The sequence below is a fragment of the Fringilla coelebs genome, assembly GCF_963513975.1.
Source record: "Fringilla coelebs genome assembly, chromosome: 5".
Lineage (NCBI taxonomy): Eukaryota > Metazoa > Chordata > Aves > Passeriformes > Fringillidae > Fringilla > Fringilla coelebs.
Genome location: NC_140033.1, coordinates 3,606,395 through 3,629,979, shown reverse-complemented (window position 1 = coordinate 3,629,979; position 23,585 = coordinate 3,606,395). Strand labels below are relative to the sequence as shown.

Here is a 23,585-nt window from a genome sequence, read left to right as displayed (position 1 = left end):
GAGCTCCAAATTAACTGCTGCTGAGCCTTTAGGAAGGGTACTGATGAAACAGAGGAGAAAACTGGATGTGGAGGAAGAGCTGGAGGTGTTAGATAAAAAGTTACTTGAGAAACTACTAGAAATAGAAATCAGTGGCAAGATTCCAGAGGAGGCCAATTCTCCAGCAGAGAAGTCAATTCAGAACAGAATATTTCAAGGCATGCACGATACAAACGTGCCTGAGGAAGTCTGAGCCAACACACTGAGTGCTGAAAAACAGGGAGAAAGTGCATTTGCAAAAAAAAGCTTCCTGCTGAGGAGACAAAGTCTGACCACAGAGCTCAGTGAGTGTCTGAATCTTTGCAGGTTTCCACAGCTGTGCAGGTTTGCTTGCATCACCTGCTTACACACCTGGCTCCACTGTCACGTGTTTGTGCAGCCTCCACCACACAGATGGAATTCAGGGGATGTAAATCTGCTCCAGGTTTGTTTGCTCCATGGTACAGAAAAACACCTAATTTATGGCATGAATCTCCTACACAAAACACTGAATGAACAAACCCTCTCTCCTACATTTTTATGGATAAACTTTACTCCTGTCTTCAACCACAATAAGGATTCTCAGAATGAAATGGTTCAAAAGTTGCTAATAAAGCCATTCTCAGCAAATGGAAAACCTTCAAGTTATCAGACTGGAAGCTCAGAAGCTGGTGCTAAAAAGCAGAACAGCTGCTTAAAACAGCCTGTGTACCTCAGGAAATACAGCCTAGTCACTCAAGAGGTATTTGCTGAAATAAGAGCCATAAATATATCACATTTCCTAAAGCAAAGTCATATTTCAAGCTAAGTTCAGATCACACTCAATGTGTTACCAGTGTTTAAACTTTCTACAGCAGCCACTCAAATTACTTGGTATTACAAGCAAACCTATGCTAATTCATACCAGGCTGATCTGTTTTACTACACAGCAGCAAAGGCCTTAAAGTGTTGCTCAAAGTCAAGGAGAAAACAAAGAGCAGAGGCAGGAACAGAATCTAGATTCTGTTTTTGCCCCAAGTCCTGTGGTTTTGGTGTTTTGTTCTTCACCTCTGCCGCAGTGAGGTTGGATCAGAAAAAGTGCCCAACACAAGAGCACAGTAAGGAAGTCAACACATAGCATTTAAAATACCAGGTTTTTTTAAAAAAAAAAAACTCTTTTACAAGCAAATGTTTGTACAGAGGTTGGTGGAACACAAGCAAACAAAATAAGCAAAACACAAGACCCAAGGGTTTGTCATAGAAATCTGCAGCCAAAACTCAACAAAAGGGCAAGAACTGGAGATATTCACAGCATTGAACTACAGGTCTGTCCCCCCTCCCCCCAGTCCATGTGTGTAACAGGAAAAAGACATCCAGCATCAGCTTTCCAACAGCTAAAATGCCCTCAGGGCTCACAGCCACTTCAGTATCTCACAATTCTGGGTGCAATGGGGCACAGAGACAAGTGCCACCATTGCAGAGTCCCCCCTTGGCAACTCTTTGTCACACACTGTTCCCAAACAAAAAGCAAACATAAAACCAGGAGCAGAGAGCTGTGTACTTATTTTACATCAAGTTAAAACTAAGAGTAGTAATGTTTAGTAGTTTAGTTTGTCAACTCTTCAGATTTTCATGAGAACTTCCCTCCATGGCCTCCTACTTTGAAAACTTCCACAAGCACTCCTTCCCAAAACAAAGCCTAACCCTGATGGTATTTGACCTCAAAAATAGAAATATAAACAGAAAGAGCAAATGTCAAGTTGAAATGGTTAAACAAAGTTAGTTGCCTATGTGTGAGTTAGAGAAATGAGATTCTGACAGCTAGCCAGATACAGGAAAGAGTTTCCCTTCTCCCTACTAATGACCTGCAATCAGTTATCCCTGGATATTCCCAGCACAGACTGCCTGAGCACAGAGCTCCTGCTAAGAATCCATTAAATTCCCTCCTCTTTCCATCTCCCTGGATTAGAGATAGATTTTCTTCTGCTCTGTGCAGACAGACTCAATCCTTGTTATTTCAGTCTCCATTCTGGCACAGAACTTTGTTCTGGAGTCAGGAGAACAAACCAGCTGCAACTGTCCAATGACTCAAATCACTGGTGTGCAGAGATGAGGACTCAGGAGAGCAAGGCTCTAACTCTAGGAGAGACCATCAGGGAAGAGAAGACCATAGCACACAGTCCTTGTCCAAAGCTTCACACTTATTGTGGATCCAGCACAGGGACTCCATGATGAAGCACCAGAACAAAGAAAGCAGGAATACAGACAAAGCATCTCCTCAGCAGTGGGTTTTCAACAGAACAAAGTCATCTGAAAGCTCAAAAAAACCAGGATCCCCAGAGCAGAAAGCAGAAATGTGCAATTCAAAACCACACAGACGTGAATCTTGCTTTCAAAGGGCTTTATATTACAAAAAACCATAAGTCACAACGAATGTGTAAAATCCATTCAATGAGGCTTGTTTCCAGTCTGCTAGGAGAGCTACTTTTCTCTTCTTTATTCCCAGCCTACTGCTGAAAACGTGATTGCCAAAACAATGACACCTTGAGCTAGATTTTCAAAATCAAACTTGTTCCGCCAGATCCAGCACTCTGAACTTGTCCAGGTTGTAGAAACAAGCCTTCACCACTCTGCCTCCAAAATATCTTCCATTTAGATCCACAACGGCTGGAATTGAAACAAAGAGCAGATCAGCAAGCAGCAATTCAATTAAATAAACATCTCTTTAACTAAACAGCCTGACCAGTGAGACTGTTTAATCTCTCTACAGAAGTTAGCTCTGAGCTTCACAGCACACAATTTAGGATCCTACCTTTGATGGCAGATTCAACCCGCTCAAACTCTAAAAATATTCTTACAGCTTCATCATCAGGGGCACCAGGGATCTGGAACAGAACAAAAACCCCAAGCCACAAGTAATTAAAACAGTAGTGAGAACATTGTTTTCAAATGCTGTTCTTCACAAAGGCAGTGAAAGAACGAAATAAAAAGGTTCCAAAAACACAATACTCAACTGGTTTATACACAGTTGCTACTGTTAGAAGCCTGTATCTTACAGATACAGAAAATCCAGAATTGCAGCACAGAAAAGGACCCTGAGAGATCTTCTATGTATGCCCCTCTTAGGCAGTAACACTCCAGTTGTGAGAGATGAGTGCCCAGTTTACTTTCAGAGCAGCCAAAAAGAGAGACAGATTATCTCTTACCTCAAAGATGACACATTTCCCAACCTTGCCATATTTCTCACATTCCTCCTTAGTCTCAACTTCAAGGTCTTCATCCACCTCCCCAGCACCGACCATGTTCTAAAAGTCAAAGAACAAACCCAACTCACTGAATGGAGTCTGTGCAGATAATTGTGTAGACAAATCACAGATGCTCTGTGAACTGTGACCAGAAACACTTTAAAAGCTTAAGAGCTACAGGAGGAGACAGTTCCCTGTCCCTAAGGGGCAAGGGAACTGCACAATTTAAAGCAGTATTGATTTAAAGTCACAGCTTGTATCCCAGGAAGTCACATAATTTCTCCAGAACACAGAACACCACGTGGGTGCAGGCCAGAGCCATTTGAACTGTGCAGAGTTTTGTATCAGGAGCAGAGGTTTAAACATTTCAGCACCATGACACATTCCCTTACTCCCAACTCACCCTCAGTAGGACCACTTTAGTTGGGCATTTCAGGATCTCAGTTAAGGGGTTGGAATCTGCCTTCTTGCCCGTTTCTGTTTGAAGACAAAACAGTGAATCATGGTATAATTTAAGATTAAAGCTCAATTAGGGACTTTTATCAGATTCTTACTGAGAAAACAGTGGAATAAAAGCCACAAAATATAGTTTTATATTGGTGAAGAACAGTTATTCACAACTTGTAGCTACCTGGAAGTAAGCAGAAAAATTAGTTCCAGTGGTGTGAATTAAGCAGTAACACTGACAAAGTACTACTTCTTTGAGGGAAATAATTCCTAAGTTCAGAATTGTTTCATAAAAACTACAAGACTAAAAGTATTCTGACTTCCACCACTTGTGCTCAGAAGCCTGGATGCTGTCTCAAGATCAGACAAGAGCAGGGAAATGAGAGCAGTATCAACAGGATGTGACAGGGAAAAAGCTGTAAGGGCAGAGCAGGATCAGTCCTGGAAGTGAAGATGCTTCTGCACCCAACACTACAGGAGGACAACTGATGAAGGAAGGGGAGGGTGAGCTAAAAAACCTGCATACAGCATCATTTTACAAAAAGATAAAAAAATGTAAATTTCCACAAGAACAAATATGAGTCATTTTTCCAACTCCAATGTTTTCAACAAGGACAGATAGTAAACAGAAACCCAGGAGCTTCATTTCTCACACACTTGGTACAGGACACAATTACCTTTCTCTGTAGATTCACCAACAATGATCTTGCCACCCCTCTTGCTTGTTTTCTCTACTGACAGGGCTGTGCTGAGCCCCTGTTCATGTTTGCCCAGCCCCTGGCCCTCTCTGAAACCATACTTCTGCATGATTTTGTGAGCTACTGTCCCCCTGCAATGAGGAAAAAAAAAATCAGTTCATAAAGGTTTCTTCCACAAAACATTAACACTGCATTTCTCCTGAGTGGTCAAATATCCTGCCTCCTAAAACTTCCTTACACAAGGGCACAAAGCACAGGAGCTTGTACAAGTTACATGATTTTTTTCCAAGCAAAAGGCTAAAAAGTCTGGCCATGTAATGCTGAAAGATTAAAACACTAAGTCACAGAAGAAATAGCCAATTGTGTGGTCACAGTAAGGCAGGTCAGGTGAGATTTTTAGCCCTTCCTTCAATGAAGTCAGGATTCCATGGTAATACTAATTGAAGGTGGTTAACAATGCACAAGCTGGTCCAACAGTACCAAGTTTGGTTATCTTTTTCTGGACAGTTAAAAAAAAAAAACACCAAACCCAAAACCGAGGTCTCTAAGGTGTTTTTAGCTATAGATACACCTTCATTTGTTACCACAGTAGTTAACACAACATCACATACAAGGCAGGAAAGTAAATGGGCAGATTTGCAGCCACAGTTGCTACATTCATGCAAAATACACTCTGAATTTTTCAAAAAATCAGAGCTGGAATGGTTTGAAATATCAATTTGCTGGTATGTAGCAAATTTAAGACCAAGCTGGAAAAGTAACCTAGAAGAACTAAGATGCCACCTGTGTTTTCAAGTACACTTCACTGCCATAAACACTTTATGCTGGAGCGTGGCTTTAAAGCACAGCCTTGAATGCAACCACCTCAGATGTGTTTTCCCCAATCCTGTCAATCCACATCTTCTCCTGTATCCTGCCAGTTTGGACTCTCTGAAATCAGACTAACCACATATATACAATGGGTTGTGCTCTTCTCTCTTGACAAACTATTTCAAGCTCTTGGTTTCCCCCACCTTCCAATGCCTTTTCCCACAAAATGTGCTGGAGTCACTCATTTATTTACCCCATGTTGGCGAGGAAGGAGTTGCTGGGTCCTGTGGGGGAACGAGGTCTTTCTGGCTCATCATACACTGGGGGAGGAATTGCTGCTTTGGAAGAAGGTGCCCGAGGTCTTGACTCCTCCTCATACGGGAATGATGCTACAGCTGGAAAAAACAGACATATTTGGGTTTTTTTCAGTAAAATCCTAACAAACTATGAAAAGGTTTTACACATAAATCCAAATCAGAAGAATGTTTCTTTTGCACAAGCTGTTTGAACATCCTCTCACCTGTCTCTCTCTCTCACAAACAACATCTGAGTTGTTCTGAGTTTTCCTCATTAGATGTAGATTTGCACAGCTCTTTAATGCATTTATTAACCTCTTATTAAATGGAGAAAAAGAACTTTATGAGACCACCTGCACTACAAAGAGTTTATCCAGAGGACAAGCTCCCATTCATCAGAAACAGAATTATGACAAAAATGGAGCAATGCACACAACTCAAGGCCCAAGCACTGTAATAAAAACACACTGCACGTTTGCAGAGAAGAGAAACCAGTCTATTAAAAACAATGAATGCAACTCTTCTCACTGGGAATTTCTGAACTGCAGCTGTTCCTGGGGATGGAGATGGATCTGGATATCTCAATCATACTGGTTAGATTATTAAATCACCTTCCACTGACAAGTCAATTAGCAAAATGAAAATTAAAAAAAAGCCTACTAGAACACTAGAAAAAAAAACTTTTGAATGGACTTATGGACTTTTATCAGACTGACCTAATTTTAGAATATTTTCTTGTTCACAAGCTCTTGTATCTTTTCAAATAAAAGCTCAGACATGAAGCTTGAGGCTATAATATGAGGAAATATAATTCCTATTTAAACAGCAGATGGACTGGACTATGGGACTTTTGCAACACCAAGATTTTCTTGTTTTCTTCCAGACTGGATATGAGCATCAAGTAAGAAACAATACAAAGGTTTCCTTGTCACATTTTAAAAGATCTCCCCTTAAGCACATTTCTACTATTTCCAGTCTATATTTACATTTCCTTAACACTGATCAATTGCTCAGAAACAATGTCTTTCTGTTTTGAATGTTTATACATATCAAATGCTTTCACTGTATCACTTAAGCTTTGAGGTATATTTTTACATTTTAATCTTCTTATAAATACAATGAGGACTCCCAAAGAAAAGTTTGTGTGCGTAAGACTTTTTTTCTTATTATCTTTTAAAGTAGAAACATACTGGTAATTATTTTAAATTTTAAAATTTACAACAGTTAGACATGGGAAAAAAAAAGGAATGGTTTTGTTCCTACAGCAGGATGATGCCATCTTGTGGACAACTGAGATCCTCACAGCACCACTGCACAAAAATCTCTTCAGCTAAACTGCATCCTGGAAAAATTTATAAAATTCTGTCTCTACTGCATAACTCCTGTAGAAAAGATATTCACTAAATACCTCCTCAAGGAAAGAGCAATGGAAAAACACCTCTCCAGACTGTGGAGGTTTCTAGTCTACCCAGAGAAACCTGCCTGTGACATTTCTTCTTTCATATCAGAAGTGAGTAGCTGCACATGGCTCTAAGAGCCCAGTTTGCCAAGCCACTTGTCCAGCAATACAGAAAGATTTCTTCAGAACAGAGATGTGAAGGAGGGCAGCATCACAGGACCCCTACAGCCTCCCCCCATGAACAAAAGAACTTGTTCATGTCCTGCTGCTACTAAGAATCCAATGGGAAAAGCAGGACTTAACTAAATAGAAAGCTGAGTAGGAAATTAGCACTGCTGGGTTTAGAGAAGAGGATTTTGGAGTACTCACGTTCTTTGTCCTTTTCCACAAGAGAAGTGGGTGGTGCAATGGCAGCTCCTCCCATACCTATGAGCAAAATGGAACACAACATATGAAGGATATCCCAACAGACTTGAATTATTTACTGTAACTTTGTTGTTGAAAGAGAATAAAGACTAATTTTGTTTATGCAAAGATATATTTCTGATCCACATCACCTGACAAGCTCTAAGAGCACTGATGTAACAAATGCAGGAATGAAAAGCTGCAATAGTGAAAACTCAGTGATTCTCACAGCCTGATTTTAGGTCATACCTCACCCCTTTCCTGGAACCTACACCATGCAGAAACTTACAACAGGTACCTACAAACTAAGGTTAAACAGAGGTATTTCCACAAGTAATTTGGCTGCCACCTGCCTCCATGGAAAAATATCAGTCCTCTGCATTATATTGCTGATTTATTCTAAAGGCTCAGAACAGTGTACTTATGAGAGGACAGAGAAATACAGAATCCATGAAATAGGACTGTGAATTCCCCTCCCTCTTTTTCTCCTCTTTCCACACCAGAACCATAAGCAGTTCCCTTACTTCTTTTCCGTCTCTCCCTTTCATAATCTTCATCTTCATCAGAATCTGGATCTGGTCGTCTTGAAAACCCACTGGCTTCATGTCTGTCTTTACGCCTTCTAGGAGACACAGCAAGTTAGGATGAGAAACCATGGAAGTTAACTCTTGGTTTTAATCTGTGATCCCACCTCTGCAGGGTGAATTATTCTGCTCCATCTAACTGGCATTTAACATGTTTCCCATGAAAGTGCAAGTTAACACCTTCACCATTTGTTTCTTTGCTTTTACCATCACGGGGCATTTTTGGTTAAACAGAAGATGGATCTAAGCCAAGATCATTTTCTACTTGCAAGTGAGCCAAGAAGAATGCACTGAAAGGAGGAAGCACCTGAATAAATCCTGTCCAAATAGACCAGAGTGACTGAATGGAACAGGTGTTGCATGAAACAGAGAGCAAGGCAACAGACGTTAATTAATCAACCACCCTGCTTTGGACAGAATCCCTTTTACATTTCCCATCACAGGCTACACAGAGTAGGATCATTTACTGAATAAAAAAATATCCTCATGCTTAAACATGAGATTGTTGAGATGCTTGCTTGGCAATTAAAATAAGATTCAGGAATAATTTCTAATAAGAAGTAAGGAATGCTTCAAGATTTGTTTGTACTTCAGCTGTTCTCTGATGTGATCAGGAAATCACTCATTTTAATACAACAAAAAGGAAAAGCACTTTTCCTCAAAAGTTAAGTGCACCACCTGGTACACAAATCAAGTATTTCCTAGCACAGCCAACTGTGCTAAAGGATGACAAAACCAGATATACTGTGGAATCACACAGAATTTCTGAATCTCTATCCTATGAAATCAAAACAAATGTCCAGCCTGAACTTCAAAGTGCACATCTGATGAAGGTTTGGCTGAGATTGTTTCCCCAGCTTGAAATCAGAATTTAATATGCATTTTTATGCACCTCTTTTCTCTAATGTTTATATGTATAAAGACTCTTGGCCTACACACAAGTACAATAAACCAAAGAGCAGTCAATGCTGAAGCTGTGGGAATGACATGCCAGATTCCTGAGGTCTCACATGCCAGTAGGGCAGAGCTTCAGCCATTCCTTCTCCATCTAAACAACAAAGATAAAACCAAGAGAAGACAGAGAAGACCCAATGACTAGAGATATTAATTTCCACAATCTAAACAGGGCAGCAGAACTGTAATTCCAGACTTCAGATGATTCATACTGTGATGAGGATGGTTTATTCACTTCACTTGAAATGAGTAAATGTAATCTTCTGCTTGGCTGGCAGGCATTTTACCACTTATAACAATCAGATACTGAATCTGCATCCAACTTCCTTAACATGATTACAGAGATTTCTTATTTTGGGGAAAGGGCATTAAAAATAAAGTAGTATTTTCTTTGTCCAGAGACAATAGATTAATAAACACATAATTAACTTACTTAATAATTAAATTACTGATTGCAGAGTATTAAAAAAGAAAATGTAATTATGCTTCTCAAAGGCTGCACTATCTAATTTAAAACTGAATGCATCCATGGATCAGTTTGTAGTTTTTAGAAGCAGACAGGATGGTTCATCACCGAGGGCTGAAAATGTTTTTCTGCGGTCAGGTGACAATGACATCAAATACTCAAAAACACCTGCAAGGTCAAAGTCTGCTAACGATTCATGAAGCACCCAAATATTGCTGCTATTATTGAAACAAAGTAAATTTAAAATAATTTTGACAAGGGTCTTTCACCCGAAGAGGCTGGAAAGCTGATAATTCTTATTGTTTTTGCACTGTTTGAGAGCATTAAAACATATTAATTAAAACACCGCTCTTATTTCTACAAGTACGCAGTGCTCACAAACCCTCTAAGAACTTCCAAGAACACAGAGAGATAAATTAAACAAATTGACATTTCTATTTAGATAAGAGTCAATATGTCAAGCCTTTAAACAAAAGCCTTACTTTTCTCTCTCTTCAATCTCCTTCTGCCTCTCCAGTTCCCGCTGCCGCTGCCGTTCCTCCCTCTGACGTTTCACCACTTTTTCGTAGTCATTTGGGAACATGGGGTCATACTCATCTGCCAGGGGAATCAACACATCTCCAGCAGAAAAACCACTAGGAACAGGATCCTGGAAAAAAGAGAAATTCTTTTTTAGCTGAGATCTGAAAACAACACCCAGCTGGAAAGCAAAAATTTAACATTTCCGATTCCTGACTTCTGTAATGTCAGGTAATATCCTAATCCCACTGGTGCTAGAAGAAATCTTGGTTTTATTTAAACCTAACATTTCATCCAGTCTCTCATTACATCAACTTTTTCCCATGAAGAAAGAACCACCCCCTCCCCTTTCAAAATGCAAAGCAGCAGCAAATCAGCATGGACAGGAATTTTTCAAACCCCACTAATGCATTATTAGAAGAAGCTTTATTACATCTTGTTGCTGCAACCATCAGCCAGGGTCATCCCACACAATCTCATCAGGCTTTTTATCAGCTGCTATTAACGTAATAGCAACAGAGGCACACAGACTGTTCTCCTCTAATCTGAAAGAACCATTTCTGAAGTTTTCCTTTGAAAAAGCTGCAGGGAGAGAGTTTCCCTTGACTCCTTACCATGAGAAATTAATTTAAAAGGTTAGGTGGCTTTAGTTCTTTTATTTTACCGTTGATTGTTATACAGTTCCAGTTCCAACACTGGTGCAAACACAATTATAGTCATTATCTAGCTGCCCAAATTGTTGTCTTGCCAAGTAATTGGAAGGATTCTAGGATTCTAAGATGTCCAGGATTCTAAGAACACTGTTTTATAACTGCACATTAACTGTAGTAATTCCATGCTGTACCAGTCTGAATAAAGTTAAAATTAAATTAAAGAACTCTCAGCAGAGGAAGATATTCTCAGAAAATAACCAGTTTTTTGACCACTAGGAAACATTCAACTTCCAAAACATTTGGAACTTTCAGCTGCCCTGGTCTTACCTTTAGCCCAGCTGCTACATGAGGGGGTGTGTCCACGATCTGTCTCTCATCAGAGGAGCTGCCTCGTTTCAGGTCAATCACTGGAGCAAGGACTGTGGTTTGTTTAGTTCTCTGACTCTGCAAAAACCACCAAAACACACAATGTCTAAAAAAACATAAAGCAGTTTTCTAAAAATCAGCTTACTTGATATACTTTTCTGTGGTAGGTGAATGGTCCTACATTTTGAATGGGACCAGAAACACACATTAAAAATTCATCCAATCACTTCAGGTGAGTTTGAACTCAGCTGGTTTCTAAGAAACTCAGATTTATTATGAAGATCTACTATTCTTCCCATTTATCATTAGATAAAATATTCTAAACATTTCTGAATTCCTGAGTTTTCTAATCCTATCCTATTCTTCTGCTGGGCTATGGATACAATGCACATCAGCTACATAGACAAAGAATATAACTAATACAGCAGTCAGTAAATTTCATTCATGCAGTTTGTTCCTATTATCAACTAAATCCTGCCCCAAATTTCAGCATAAATCAGGAGTAATTCCAGTGAAAAAATGCTGTTGCTATTTAAATATCTGGCACCAGTGTTACTGCTTCTTCTTTCAATTAAGTAGTTTCACTACAGAACCTACACAGCCCAAAGAGCACCTGTGTCCTGCCTGAACCAAAATATCAACACTGCTCAAAGAAAAAGAGTGAAATTAAAAGAAGCAGCAATAAAAAGAGAAAATGGCTCTGTCACAGTCTAATAAGAATCAGCTTGCACTCCTCCTTTTTATCTACTCTGGAAATACTTGCTGTAAAATTTCTAATACACAATGATTTGCAAGTTAGCACCAACAGCTTTTAAATAACAACCATAAAATGATGTAAACATGTAAATAATCAATCATAGAATGATGCCTACTCACATTAAAAAATAATTTTATAAAGCTGAATCTCATTATCTTTAAAGCTAAACTTGAAGATCAGCTTTTGGCTCTGTAGTTAAGAAGTTCAGAAGTTTGCAGCACGTACATCAGTGCTTCCTTCAGTTTTAATTTTGCAATACTCCCTCTAAGAGACATCAAGTAAAATGCATTTTCCCTTTTTCCCCTTCAGCTTTGCCAGGCTCTGCTACAAACTCACAGACAAATGCCAGCAAAATTGCCTCAAATCAGTATTCTGAGGTCACAAACACAATGCACTGAACATAAAACAAAATCTGACAAACAGAAAGGGACTGTACCTTTGCTTGTGTGAGAGCTGCTTTCTTCACCTGCAACTGAGACTGCAGCAGTTTGAAATTCTTGGACCAGCCTTCTGTTTTGGAATCGCTGGTCTCAACCCCCAAGTCATCGTAAAGTGACATTTTCTCTTCAATTTAAAACTGAAAGACAAAAGAAAAAACAAAACTCCAAATGACACCACAAACCTATTTCCAGGTTATTTGCTAATAGTTTGCTTATATGGGTACACCACCTTTGATTTCACTTTTCCTAAAGCCAGAGAAAATTGACCTTTCTCTGGCTAGTGATAAATACATACAACTAGAGCAAAGCTGCTTAAAAGTAACAGTTTGAAGGGTGATGAGAACTGCTCAAGAACTTAATCCTGCAGTGGAACATGAACAATTAGGGCTCAGTAGCAAGAAGTTTACTGCAAAAAGAAAAGATTTTGAAGATTATTAAACATCTGTCCTTGGGATGAAACACAGAGGGGGTTATAAAGGCACAGATGCACAGGATGAGGACAGGGTGCTGTAGGAATTCCCACCTGCCACAGAGCAGTGGAATTTTGGCAGCAGGACTGATGCTATCCAGGGGGAGACAGCATGCACTGGGGATTAATTCTGGGAATCACAGAGTCAATCAAGTTGGGAAAGATCTCTGAGATCATCGAGTCCAAATCTTGTCTGAAGAGCAGCGTGTCACCCAGACCAGACCACTCAGTGCCACATCCATTTTTTCCTTGGACACCTCCCGGGATGGGGACTTCACCACCTCCCTAAGCAGTCTGTTCCAAACCTTAACCACCCTTTCTGATAAGAAATTCTTCCTAATGTCCAACCTGAAGCCCCAGGGGTGCAGTTTGATGCCATTTCCTATTATCCTGTCGCTTGTTACCCGTGACCAGAGTCTGACCCCCTCCTGCCAGGGAATTGTGGAGAGCGAAAAATTCCCCTCGAGCCTCCTTTTCTCCAGGCTGAGCCAACCCCCCTCAGCCACTCCTCCTCAGACCGGTGCCCCAGACCCTTGCCTGGACAACGGATGGATGGATGGATGGATGGATGGATGGATGGAGGGATGGCGCTGTCACCGCGGAGAAGGGACAAGGCAGCGAGGCACAGGAGCTGTCCCCACGGTAAAAGCAAGGGCGGGCTGCGACCTCCGTCGCTCTGGGAACAGAGGGGGCGAAGCAGGCCCTGACGCCCCCCCCACCTTCCACACAGGCCCGGACCCCTCCGAGGAGCCGCTGAGCGTGGCACACCCGCCCTGCCCTTCCTCCCCACACCCCGCAGGGCCCGGAGCCGCCTCCCCGCAGGGCCGGACCGGGCCCGGAGCCGCCGCTCACCCGTCCCGGCGCCGCCGCCGCCATGAGCCGGCGCTGAGCACGCCGGGAAGGGCCGCGCCTGCGCACAGCGCCCCGCGCCGCCGCCGCGCCAGCGCCCCCCGGCGGCGGGAGGAGGGAGGGGCAGCGCCGCCATTGCCGCCCCTCAGGGCCGTCCCTGTACGGAGCAGTGGGGACTGAGAGGGCGGCACGGCAAATCCCCGGGCTGGGAGGGCGGCAAGGAGTGCAGGAGGCGGGTGGAATACTGTCCCCGCCCCAGCTGCTCACGCGGAGGAAAAGCCCGCGTTCCTTCGGGTTCTCAGGGCCCGCGTCGGGTGCGGTCTGCGCTCGGAGGTTTTATTTAATCATAGAATTCCTGAACCACCGAGAGCGTCCGAAGGAGGCCACGGGGATGGGGAAGGGTTTGGAGGGGAAGCCCTGAGGGCTCTTGGGTTGTTTAGGAGCACTGGACAGCCTCAGTGGAGCGTTCTCCCGAGAGCAGGAGGGCACGGCTGGATTTGTGCCCAGCACTGTTTGCTCTGAATGTTGTGTTATAATTTTCCATGTTTCTAACTCCTGAAGTAATCTGTGTGGGTAGGTATCAGTTGTTGGTTTTTCTGGGTCTGGATTGAAGGCATTTGAGATGGCAGTTCATGTTCACACTCAGGTGTTTATTATTTCTTATCAGTAAAACAGTCTCACTGCCGTGAGTTCTGCAGCTTTTCATTAGAGGGCACAAAATGGCCAACAGTCTCTTGGTACAAGGACTTTTAGGACTAAACTATCCAATTAAGAGCTGACACCTGGATTATTTTCCCTTTTAATCCAATAACTGATCCCACAGAGCTGCAATGGGGACTTTTCTGCCCAATTACAAAATGCCACCCAAACCCATGGAGAAGGAGGAAGAAGCAGCATGAAGAAGAAACCCAGGACCACACCCTGTGCTCTCCATCTTGCTGCCATCCACAACACACTAAAACCCCCAAACCCTCAATTTCTCACCAAGTGACACACCTACACTGCTCTCTATAATCTATTGCACACTTTTGTGGATTCCAGTCTATCCTGAAGTCTGGGAAACTTTCTCCATGGATGAGGGTCAAAGTCAGTGCTGCCCTGGGGGTCAGGGCACCCCAGAGCAGACACAGAAATATTCCCAGTGCCCTGGATTTCCACATCTGTGGTAGTTTATTCAGTAAATAACCTGTCTCCAGGGCCATTCAGTATTTCCAGTTACTTATCACCGGTACCTGAGATTTTGGGGGGGAAAATGGGGCAATGATGTGAGACTCTTTTGAGTCTGGTAACACAGTCACACTGAGAAAGTTACGAAAGCAGAAAACTTATTCCTCATCAAGTGTATTTCAAACAATTCTGTCTGTTATTCCAGCGTGTTTGCTGCCATTTTATTGTGCCATCACTGCCACTGAGGTCGCTGGGTAATTGTCATTGCAAAATATTTGGCTATTAGCAGGTCTTGCTGCACTATGCCATTTGGGCCTGAAGTGGACTTGTTCGGTCTGCAGAAACAATTTTTGTTTTCTAAAGCAAACCTTAAAATTCTCTATCTGTCTGAGCCTAGAATTTACCCAACCATACCAATTTCCCAGCCCAATATCTTGCACTAATTATTTAATATCTTCTTTTTGACAGAGGTAAAAATGGATTTTCTTTTTTACTGACACTGGACTGGTGTATCTCCAGCTCATACCAAACACGTGAAATAGTTGAGCTGGGTTTTCTAAGAATTATGGCCACTTGCACCACATGATGATGCAGATGAACGTGCAAGACTGTCTGCAAAGCCAAACACAACCTTCAGCCCTGAAGCAGATAGATCTGGCACCTCAACCTCAAAATTTTACAAGCACTATCTCTGTATTAATCAGAAAGTCTTTATCTCCAGCATTGCTTCTGACTGTGCTACTGTGCAGTTTATTTCCCTGTGGTTAGCTGAAAAAATAAATAAAATAGAGCTACTACTTCCTCTCCTACTTATGCTGCTTTCTATTAACCCAATCTCTCTAAACACATTTACAGATGTGTATATTTTCATAATGACAGTGAAAGTGCCTTAAATATAAAGAAATTGTATTCACTTTATTTTTAGAGGACCTCCCAAGCATCTTCCTATGGTTTTTTGCTTTAGCAATGCCTGCATTTTTTAAAGGAAGGATTGATATAATTCACACATCTGTAACCTCGTGGAAGGAAAAAAAAGTCAGCAAGACAAGACACCACTTTTACAGCATAAGAATCCCACTGAGAAAAGAACTATGTATCCTATGTTAAAGGAAGGAATCAAATAATTAATTTCATCAGAAGGTACCGAGAGAAATCCCTGTGGGTTGAAATGTCACAGAGCAATATCACAGCACGACAGACACTGGGATAAACTCAGAGGAGATTGGAGTCTGCAAAGGTGGAAAACATGAGAGCAACAAGAGATTTCAGTTCCTCCTCAGAACAAGTCATAACAGGGAGGGTAAAGGTTGAATTATCAGACCTGTAAATAACTACCTATTAAAGCCAGGAATCAGATAACTCACAAGCAGAGGAGCAGCTCGTGTTTATACCTGGAAAGTGCAGTGGGCATGGATCAAAATTGATCCATCACTGTAATAACAGCCACAGTGTATTTGTACACACCCACTTAGGAGCAAAGGAGCCAAGCAAATCCTTCTCATTAAATTCAGGGAGGCTGCAGGCAGATAAAGAAACCTCACCCTGCTGCCAAGGTCCCAGACAGACTGGAAATGGAGGAGAAATATGTGAGCTCATCCCTAGCACTGCACACCTTGAAGGCGGGTTAATTGTGGCTGCAATCTCCTTTTCCTCTGCAAAGGTGGGGGAGCACTGGCCAGCTCTGTGCCTCCTACAGACCCTCACAGATGTGGAAGTCTGATCTTCCAGCTATTTTTATTTCTTTCTATTTGTATTTCAAACCTTTCCATGGTGGTGCATTTCCTCTTGAATCCCACTCATGATTTCTGTGTCACCAGTTTTACCGCCTTTCTAATATCACGTGGTTCTGTCTTTATGTTTTCTTGCAGCTCTTTTCTCCCAGCTTCACAATTTTCTCATCATTTTGAGATGAGTTTGATACAGCTGGGTCTCCTGAACTCTGAGGAGGAGAGGGAGAGGGAGAGGGAGAGGGAGAGGGAGAGGGAGAGGGAGAGGGAGAGGGAGAGGGAGAGGGAGAGGGAGAGGGAGAGGGAGAGGAGAGGGAGAGGGAGAGGAGAGGGAGAGGAGAGGAGAGGGAGAGGAGAGGAGAGGAGAGGAGAGGAGAGGAGAGGAGAGGAGAGGAGAGGAGAGGAGAGGAGAGGAGAGGAGAGGAGAGGAGAGGAGAGGAGAGGAGAGGAGAGGAGAGGAGAGGAGAGGAGAGGAGAGGAGAGGAGAGGAGAGGAGAGGAGAGGAGAGGAGAGGAGAGGAGAGGAGAGGAGAGGAGAGGAGAGGAGAGGAGAGGAGAGGAGAGGAGAGGAGAGGAGAGGAGAGGAGAGGAGAGGAGAGGAGAGGAGAGGAGAGGAGAGGAGAGGAGAGGAGAGGAGAGGAGGATTATGGAAATGGGATTAATTACAGGGAGGTCCAAAAAGCTGTGAATAAACCAATTTTCCCACTGTGAGAAGAGCCACCAGTCTTGATTGGAACCCTTCATTGTATCAACAGGCCACCTGGAAAAGGTGAACAGCCAAGGTGGTGAAATCTGCTGCAAATCCCAATTTTTTCAGAGTAATCAGCCAAAAGCTGGAAGCAAGAAGTTGCAGAAGGATGGCGTGGCACTGGCTGGGTGATGAGATGGCAGATGGGACCCAGTGTTAATGAATGCAAAGCAATGCACACGAGACAAAATAGCACTAACAAAACACACACAGCAGCAGCTCTAAATCAGCTGCTTCCATTAAGGAAAGAGATGCTGCATTCATTGGGGATAATTTTCCTGAAATGCCTACTTAGTGAAGGAAGGAAGCAGGAAAGCAAACAGGCTGCTGGGAAGCATTAAAGTCTTAAAAAAGGAGAAAGTATCCTCATAAATCCAACGTGCACATGTACGTTTGAGTGGCCACCTGCACTCCTGGGTATCTCATCCTCTCCAAGAAGCAGCAGTGCAATAAAAAAACCTAAAGAAATCAGATGTGTTGGGTGAAAAGAGGCAGCTGAAGGGGATCCTGGAAGCATCAAGCACCCAAAATGGTCCAGAAAAGGTAAATAGGGAGTTCTCATTTTTCTCCCTGATGGTGATCTTTAAGAATGTGTGAAATGAAGCTGTGCTGGGGGGGAAAAAGCAGCCATTAACTGTCTCATTTATGTCTCATTTCCGTAAAGCATTGACAGCAGTTTTTGGTGGATGTGGATGATTTGTTTAATGTTACATATCTCCTCTGAGGGTGAGGGCTGCTAATATGCCAAAATGGCATTAGAGGGCAGTACATGGCAACCTAACTGGAGTTTTTTGGGGTGGCTCTGAGAAACCACCCTTTAGAACATCTGAGGAGCTGGACAACAGAGCAGCTCCCACTCACACAGGTGGGAAATGGTGGGGATCAGCATGTGGCACAAAAGCAAAATATGGGGGCTGATCAGAGCAGTGCCAGCCTGCTAAAAAAGTAATTAAATCTCATTAAATGGTGGTTTCCAGCCAGTGGTGGAGATCCCAAGCAGAGAACCAACCCTGCTACACACCACGCTTTTTGTGGTAACCTTGCCAGAACCTCCAAACCTTTCTGGATTTGATTTTCCTTTTTTCTTTTTCCCAGAAAATGCTTGCTGTTGTCCTCCCAATGATCTTCAGCTTTGCCCACAGGTCAAAATGAAATAAATATGAAGAGGAAAGTCCCAGAGGAAAACTTGTCCTGGCTTGGGAAGATCGGCTTAGGTTTGCTGCCTTAAAAAAAACAGAACCCAAACTGCAAGGAGTAGCAACCTGAAGGAACTGAAAATGCTTAGAAAAGCATTTGAAATATTCTTTCTTCTGCTAAGGGAATGGCTGAAAATATGACTGTGAAAGCAGTGAAGAAAACAGTGCCTTTTGCCATATATAGAATAACCCAAACCCCCAGAAAATTATGGGGGTTTTTCCCCTATTTTTTACTTGCTTCACAGTTTCACCTAGTTTCATACTTTGGCTGAGTTCCATAACTAAAATGAGTAAGAAATGTCTCAGAACAGAAACATTTCATCACAGATGAAGTTTCCAATACACATACTTCAATATTTTTGATGACAACTGAAAAAAACTCCATTGCTTTTGACACTGCACAGGGAATGTTTTTGTTTGGCCAGCCGTGGGAAAAAAGAACATGCTTTAAATGAGGAAATGACCATTTTGTCCTACCACCACGGTCTCAAGCTTGTTTGAAGAAGTGAGAAAATGTCAAAAACACAGCAGTGAAAATATTACATATGACTAGACTCAGTACAGATGGGATATCTGCCATCACTGAGGAAAAAAAGGGTTGTGCTGCTCTGCTAGAGGAAGGATTTGGATAAGAAATTATTCAGAACTCCCCCGTGTTAGCCACAGTGGGTTTCTGTGCCAAAAATGCAGGTTTCTTACATGCTGAAAATCCCACTGCCTGAGAAACTGGAGGGATTTCAGGAGGTTTGTCTTTTTGGAATTCTAGAAGATCCTGAGTTGAAATGGACCTACAAAGATCTGGATTAAGAACCTTTGCTGGGAGTTGGACTCAGTCATCCCTGTGTGTCACTTCCAGCTTAAAATGTTCTATGATTTTGTGATTTTATGAAAATGAGGGGGATGGGGGCAGTTAAACCTCTGTTGCATTGGTCACCACTTTTAAAACTAATAACTGAGAAAGACACTGTAAGCCAAGGCAAACAGTGAAGGAGGTGGAGAAGAAAATCAGCTTTACAAACATCTGAACGAAAGCTCTATCCAAATTTACAGGTAATCTTTTTTGGACTGAAATAAAATTCTGGATATGAGATTAAATTCTAAGAACTGTGGGTTGCTATCGAGCAGAGCGACATCGCTCTGGAAATCCCTCTGCTCTGATGATTCACAGATAGATGAGGTTACCCTTCCTCTTGCTCAAGATTTATATAAAGTTCTCATGAACCACTTTTTTCAACCCAAAACAGCTGAGTCCAAGAACTTGAAGTTCAGAGAGAATTCTCTGATGTCCTGCCATGGTGGCTGTCATGACATTCTTGGTATAAACAGAATTATTTGGTGTTAGAAGCACATTAATGAGCACTGAGATGCTCATGGACAGTAACTGATTGCCCAGAGAGGTTGTGCAGTCTCCATCCTTGGAGGTTTGCAAGGCCAGGTTAATAAATCCAGTTGGGATCTCATTACCAGCCTTGTTTCCAATCTGAACTGTTTGATGAATCTGTGATTATCTCTACGGCTTTGTTACTTGCTGTACTTCTCCAGAGAGATGAATGAGAAGAGTTAGAATCCAGACTTGCTCTGGATTTACTTTCTAAGTGCTCTGACCACTGGGAAAATGTCAAAAGGAGTTCTCCCCCATTAGGGATCCCCAGCTTTTAAGCAGAAATTCAGCTTCTTTTCCATGCAGAATTTTGTGCTGGGACATGGTCTTGTCTTTTTGTGTGGATTTCTTCCCATGTGGGTCAAGTGCAGCATCCTGGGCCCTGAAGCCTGTCCAGTGGCATTGATATTCCAGGTGAATTTTTGAAGCTAAGGCAGGTGTTCAGAATCTGTTGAATGAAGAAATGCTCGTTTAGGGTAGTTCAAAATCTTGAAGGAAGAAATGCAGGTTTAGGGTAGTTCTAGAGGATTTACATTCCAGCCCTTCCAAATGTTGTTTCCACAGAGGTGTGTGACACCAACAGAGACAGGAACACTGGAACATCCTCATCCCTGACCAGTCTGGTCGAAGGGATATGACTCTAGTTTAGGATTTGGAACTACTTCAAACCCCAAGCAGCATTTTCCAGCTGTTTAGAAGTTACACTTTCCATCTCACAAGAGGACCATATATATGGATATATGGACAGGGATGTTGTCTTATACAATCAGAATATAATTAATCTCATCCAGGTTTAGCTTTGTAAAACTGAGATGCCCAATACATTTTCAAGCACAGGCTGTAGCCAGGTGGTCAGTCATCTCTAGAACACAATCCTTGGAACTGCACTTTCCTAATTTACTGGGACAATTTCCATATTCCACTTTATATTCTAGGACTTACTTTTGGTCACAGTTTTAATTTTATGAAAATACATAATTGTTTGCCATGCAGTTTTTGATAACTCTACAATTCACAAGACACTGCTTGAGTAAGAAACAAAAAGCTGTGTGTTTATTCTGAGTGTGTATCTCATTCAACACAGAAAACCTTTTTTATGTTTTAAAACAACCTAATGACCAAGTTAAAACAAGATTAAAAGCAAAAGCTAATTATTCTGCATTTTTCTGGGCAGGATTTCTTTCCTCTTTCTTCAAAAATATTATTCTGGTTCCTGAAAAAGACCTGATACTTAACTACCCTGATGAGTAATATAGCCCAGCCTGTCAACTCTTATATTTCTTAAAAAAACAAAAGCAGTGTAGCCAGAGATAGAGGACTCTAAAGTCCTTGATGATTCTGATCCCACCATGGATCAGATCATTGAATCATGGAAGGCAAGTGATGGAAATTGAACACTGAGCTTTCATCTTTTTCAACCTGACAATGTTCACCATGTGCCTTGTTTTTCCTCCTACACTCATTCCAGTGCCTTAACCATAAATGAGCCATGGCCAGATGTGAGCATTGTCCTCCCTTCTGTTCCTGAAAAACAAAGAAGACATAAAAAAAAACCACCCCAAGCCTGCTCTTCAGGTAAACAGCATTATCTCCACCATCAGACCAGACCACATGCACGTAAAAGGATGTCTTATCAAAAATATCTGTATTGGTGACCTTAAAAAAGTACATGCAGTGCTAATGAATTTCTTGTTATTTTAGAAAGGGACTTTCTTCTCCGTTGGTGCAGAGAGTTTCCTGAAGCAAAAACAAATGAAGCTTTTCTCTCTTTCTGTTTAAATGTAAGGTAGAAACATTTTGACTAAATTTCTGCTCTGTTGTTTTCTAGTTATTCAGAATTAGGAGGAGATGTTTTCAGTGATCCTTCAGCCCAGAAAAGAGAGGGGTCTGGGGAGAACTTCAGGCACCTTCCAGTACCTAAGTGGTCTCCAAGAGAGCTGGAAAGGGACTTTGTATGAGGGCATGGAGGGACAGGACAAGGAGGGATGGCTTTAACCTGACAGAGGACAGCATTAGATTGGATATCAGGAAGAAATTCTTTACTGTGTGCGTAGAGAGCTCTGACACAGGTAGCCCAGAGAAGCTGTGACTGTCCCATCCCTGGAAATGTTCAAGGCCAGGTTGGACAGGGCTTGGAGCAACCTGGGATCGTGGAAGGTGTCCCTGCCCATGGCAGAGGGGTGGAACAAATTGATCTTTAAGGTCTCTTCCAACCCAAATGATTCTGTGATTCTAAGACAGAGTCCTGTCTTTGCTCAAAGACTGCACATGGCATCAAGCAGGAGAACACAGAGACATCTCTACAGGTAACATGAAGGTTTTTATCAAGAATTTTTTGTAATCATGAGTTTACAGGCGTTGGGCAAGGGGAAAAGCAAGGAAGTGACTTGCCCAATCCACATTTGGAGTTAATGGAGGAGCCAAAATTGGGACGAGGTGCTCTTCGCTCTCCTCAGATGGTAAGAGTTATCAATTAGTGCAAGATTTAGGAGCAATTAACAAAATTACAAAGGACATTCACCCAGTGGTAGGCAATCCCTGTACCCTTTTGACTATACTGATGGATGAATTAGGGTGGTTTACTGTTGTAGACCTGAAGGATGCCTTTTTCTACCTTCCTGTGCACAAAAACAGCCAAGATATAAACCAACATATAAAGTTTTAGCAAATTCTCTTCCCAGTTTAGTTAGACAAAACTATCCTTTTCCAGCCTGAGAACCAAGGACACTGTTGTAGCTTCAGGCCCAAAAAGTGCAAACAACAGTGAATTGAGGAGAGCAATCTGGGAGGATGGGACTGCAGAACCTGGAGCTGGAATTGGACAATTAACCCCAATATGGAAATGGACCAAAACTTATAAAAGCATGAAAACTTGTGTCCAGTTGTCCATTTTGGGTGTAGCCACTGCCAGGCTCTTCTACTGCTCAAGGTGTATCATTTGTAGGCCTTTTTAATAAATACCTACTTTATTCTTTTAACTGTCTCTAGCCTCTGTTCCAGGCAGCCTCTCAAGGCATCATGGGCTCCTTCTGACGCTTGTTGCATTTGGCAGCCAGTCCTCCTCATGAAGCTGTCCCTCTCTTAGCTCCTCTGGTTTCCCATGTATTGGAAATTCCCATTTGTTGGGTATGATTTCTCATTTCAAAGCTCCACACTGGAGCTGGATGTGTTCAGAATGGAGCATTCCAAGGGCAGAGCCAGGCTGTGCCACCATGGGGAGCTCACAGCAATGCCTGTGACAATCAGTGAGTGCCAGTAGCTCTTCTCAGACAGTGTCACTTTTTGGGGGGTGTGAGAAGCTGAGGTTTGGCTGTGCATGGACATTTGAGATGCCACAGCAACCAGGATGCAAAGCCAGTTGCATTAAAATGGGTGCAGTTACTGTCTTTGTGCAAATATTTAATTTTTGAATTTTCTTGATCTCATTAAAGAAGGATGATAGAGATGTAATCATCTTGGTGAATACTGAACAGCCTAGCAGGTAGATACTATCATTCTATTATAACTTATTTTTTCATATTATCTTTCATCTATTCTTTTAGAGTCTAAGCTGCACATATCTGGCAGAGCATCTGGAGTACTTTCCACTTCTAACTTTAAATGACCTGACAAAAACACTCCAAATTGAGGAAGCTCAGTGTCTGGCTTTTATTAGTCACATCACATATTCAGGTTTTCCACTTGCTCACCATGAAAACGGCTAATGAGGTGTTTTTTGTGTGCTACTCTTTGTATCATGCAGGTGACAGATATAATGAAGATGGTCAGGAGGGCATCTGAGCGAGGGGCAGTCTGGCTGATAGGAAGTAAATCAGCCCTGGAGATTGTCCTCTCTTTGTTCCTTCTATACAAGTAACATCAGCCTCTGTGTGACATGGGGACATGTGAAACTCTACCCAAAATATTCTCATTTTCAAAGACTTATTTAATAATTCTCTGTATTAAAAGTAAGCTGCAGGTGAAACTCAAGATGAGGGAATGTTGATCTCTGGGAACTAGAAATAAAGAAAATT

The 23,585-nt window shown here is 42.1% G+C and overlaps 1 protein-coding gene across 1 annotated transcript; it reads right to left on the bottom strand.

Annotated features, from left to right (window-relative positions):
- Positions 1–1,144: 1,144 nt before the first annotated feature.
- Positions 1,145–13,401, bottom strand: RBM17 (RNA binding motif protein 17). Its single transcript, XM_084206136.1, has 12 exons — positions 13,358–13,401; positions 12,033–12,173; positions 10,801–10,917; positions 9,784–9,950; positions 7,822–7,919; positions 7,262–7,318; positions 5,451–5,592; positions 4,367–4,518; positions 3,646–3,719; positions 3,204–3,302; positions 2,810–2,882; positions 1,145–2,664 (listed from the first exon to the last, which is right to left on the bottom strand). The coding sequence occupies exons 2-12, from the start codon at positions 12,153–12,155 to the stop codon at positions 2,561–2,563; spliced, it is 1,206 nt and encodes a 401-aa protein (XP_084062262.1). The 5' UTR covers positions 12,156–12,173; positions 13,358–13,401; the 3' UTR covers positions 1,145–2,560.
- Between the last annotated feature and the right edge of the window lie 10,184 nt (positions 13,402–23,585).

What these genes read in the sequence shown, in the direction of transcription:
- RBM17 (XM_084206136.1), bottom strand. Translation starts at nt 12,155, where the DNA reads ATGTCACTTTACGATGACTTGGGGGTTGAGACCAGCGATTCCAAAACA. An exon ending in TGGTGAATCTACAGAGAAAG is followed by an intron (nt 3,720 to 4,366) that starts GTAATTGTGTCC and finishes GTCTTCAAACAG; the next exon opens with AAACGGGCAAGAAGGCAGAT. An exon ending in CTAAAGTGGTCCTACTGAGG is followed by an intron (nt 3,303 to 3,645) that starts GTGAGTTGGGAG and finishes TTTGACTTTTAG; the next exon opens with AACATGGTCGGTGCTGGGGA.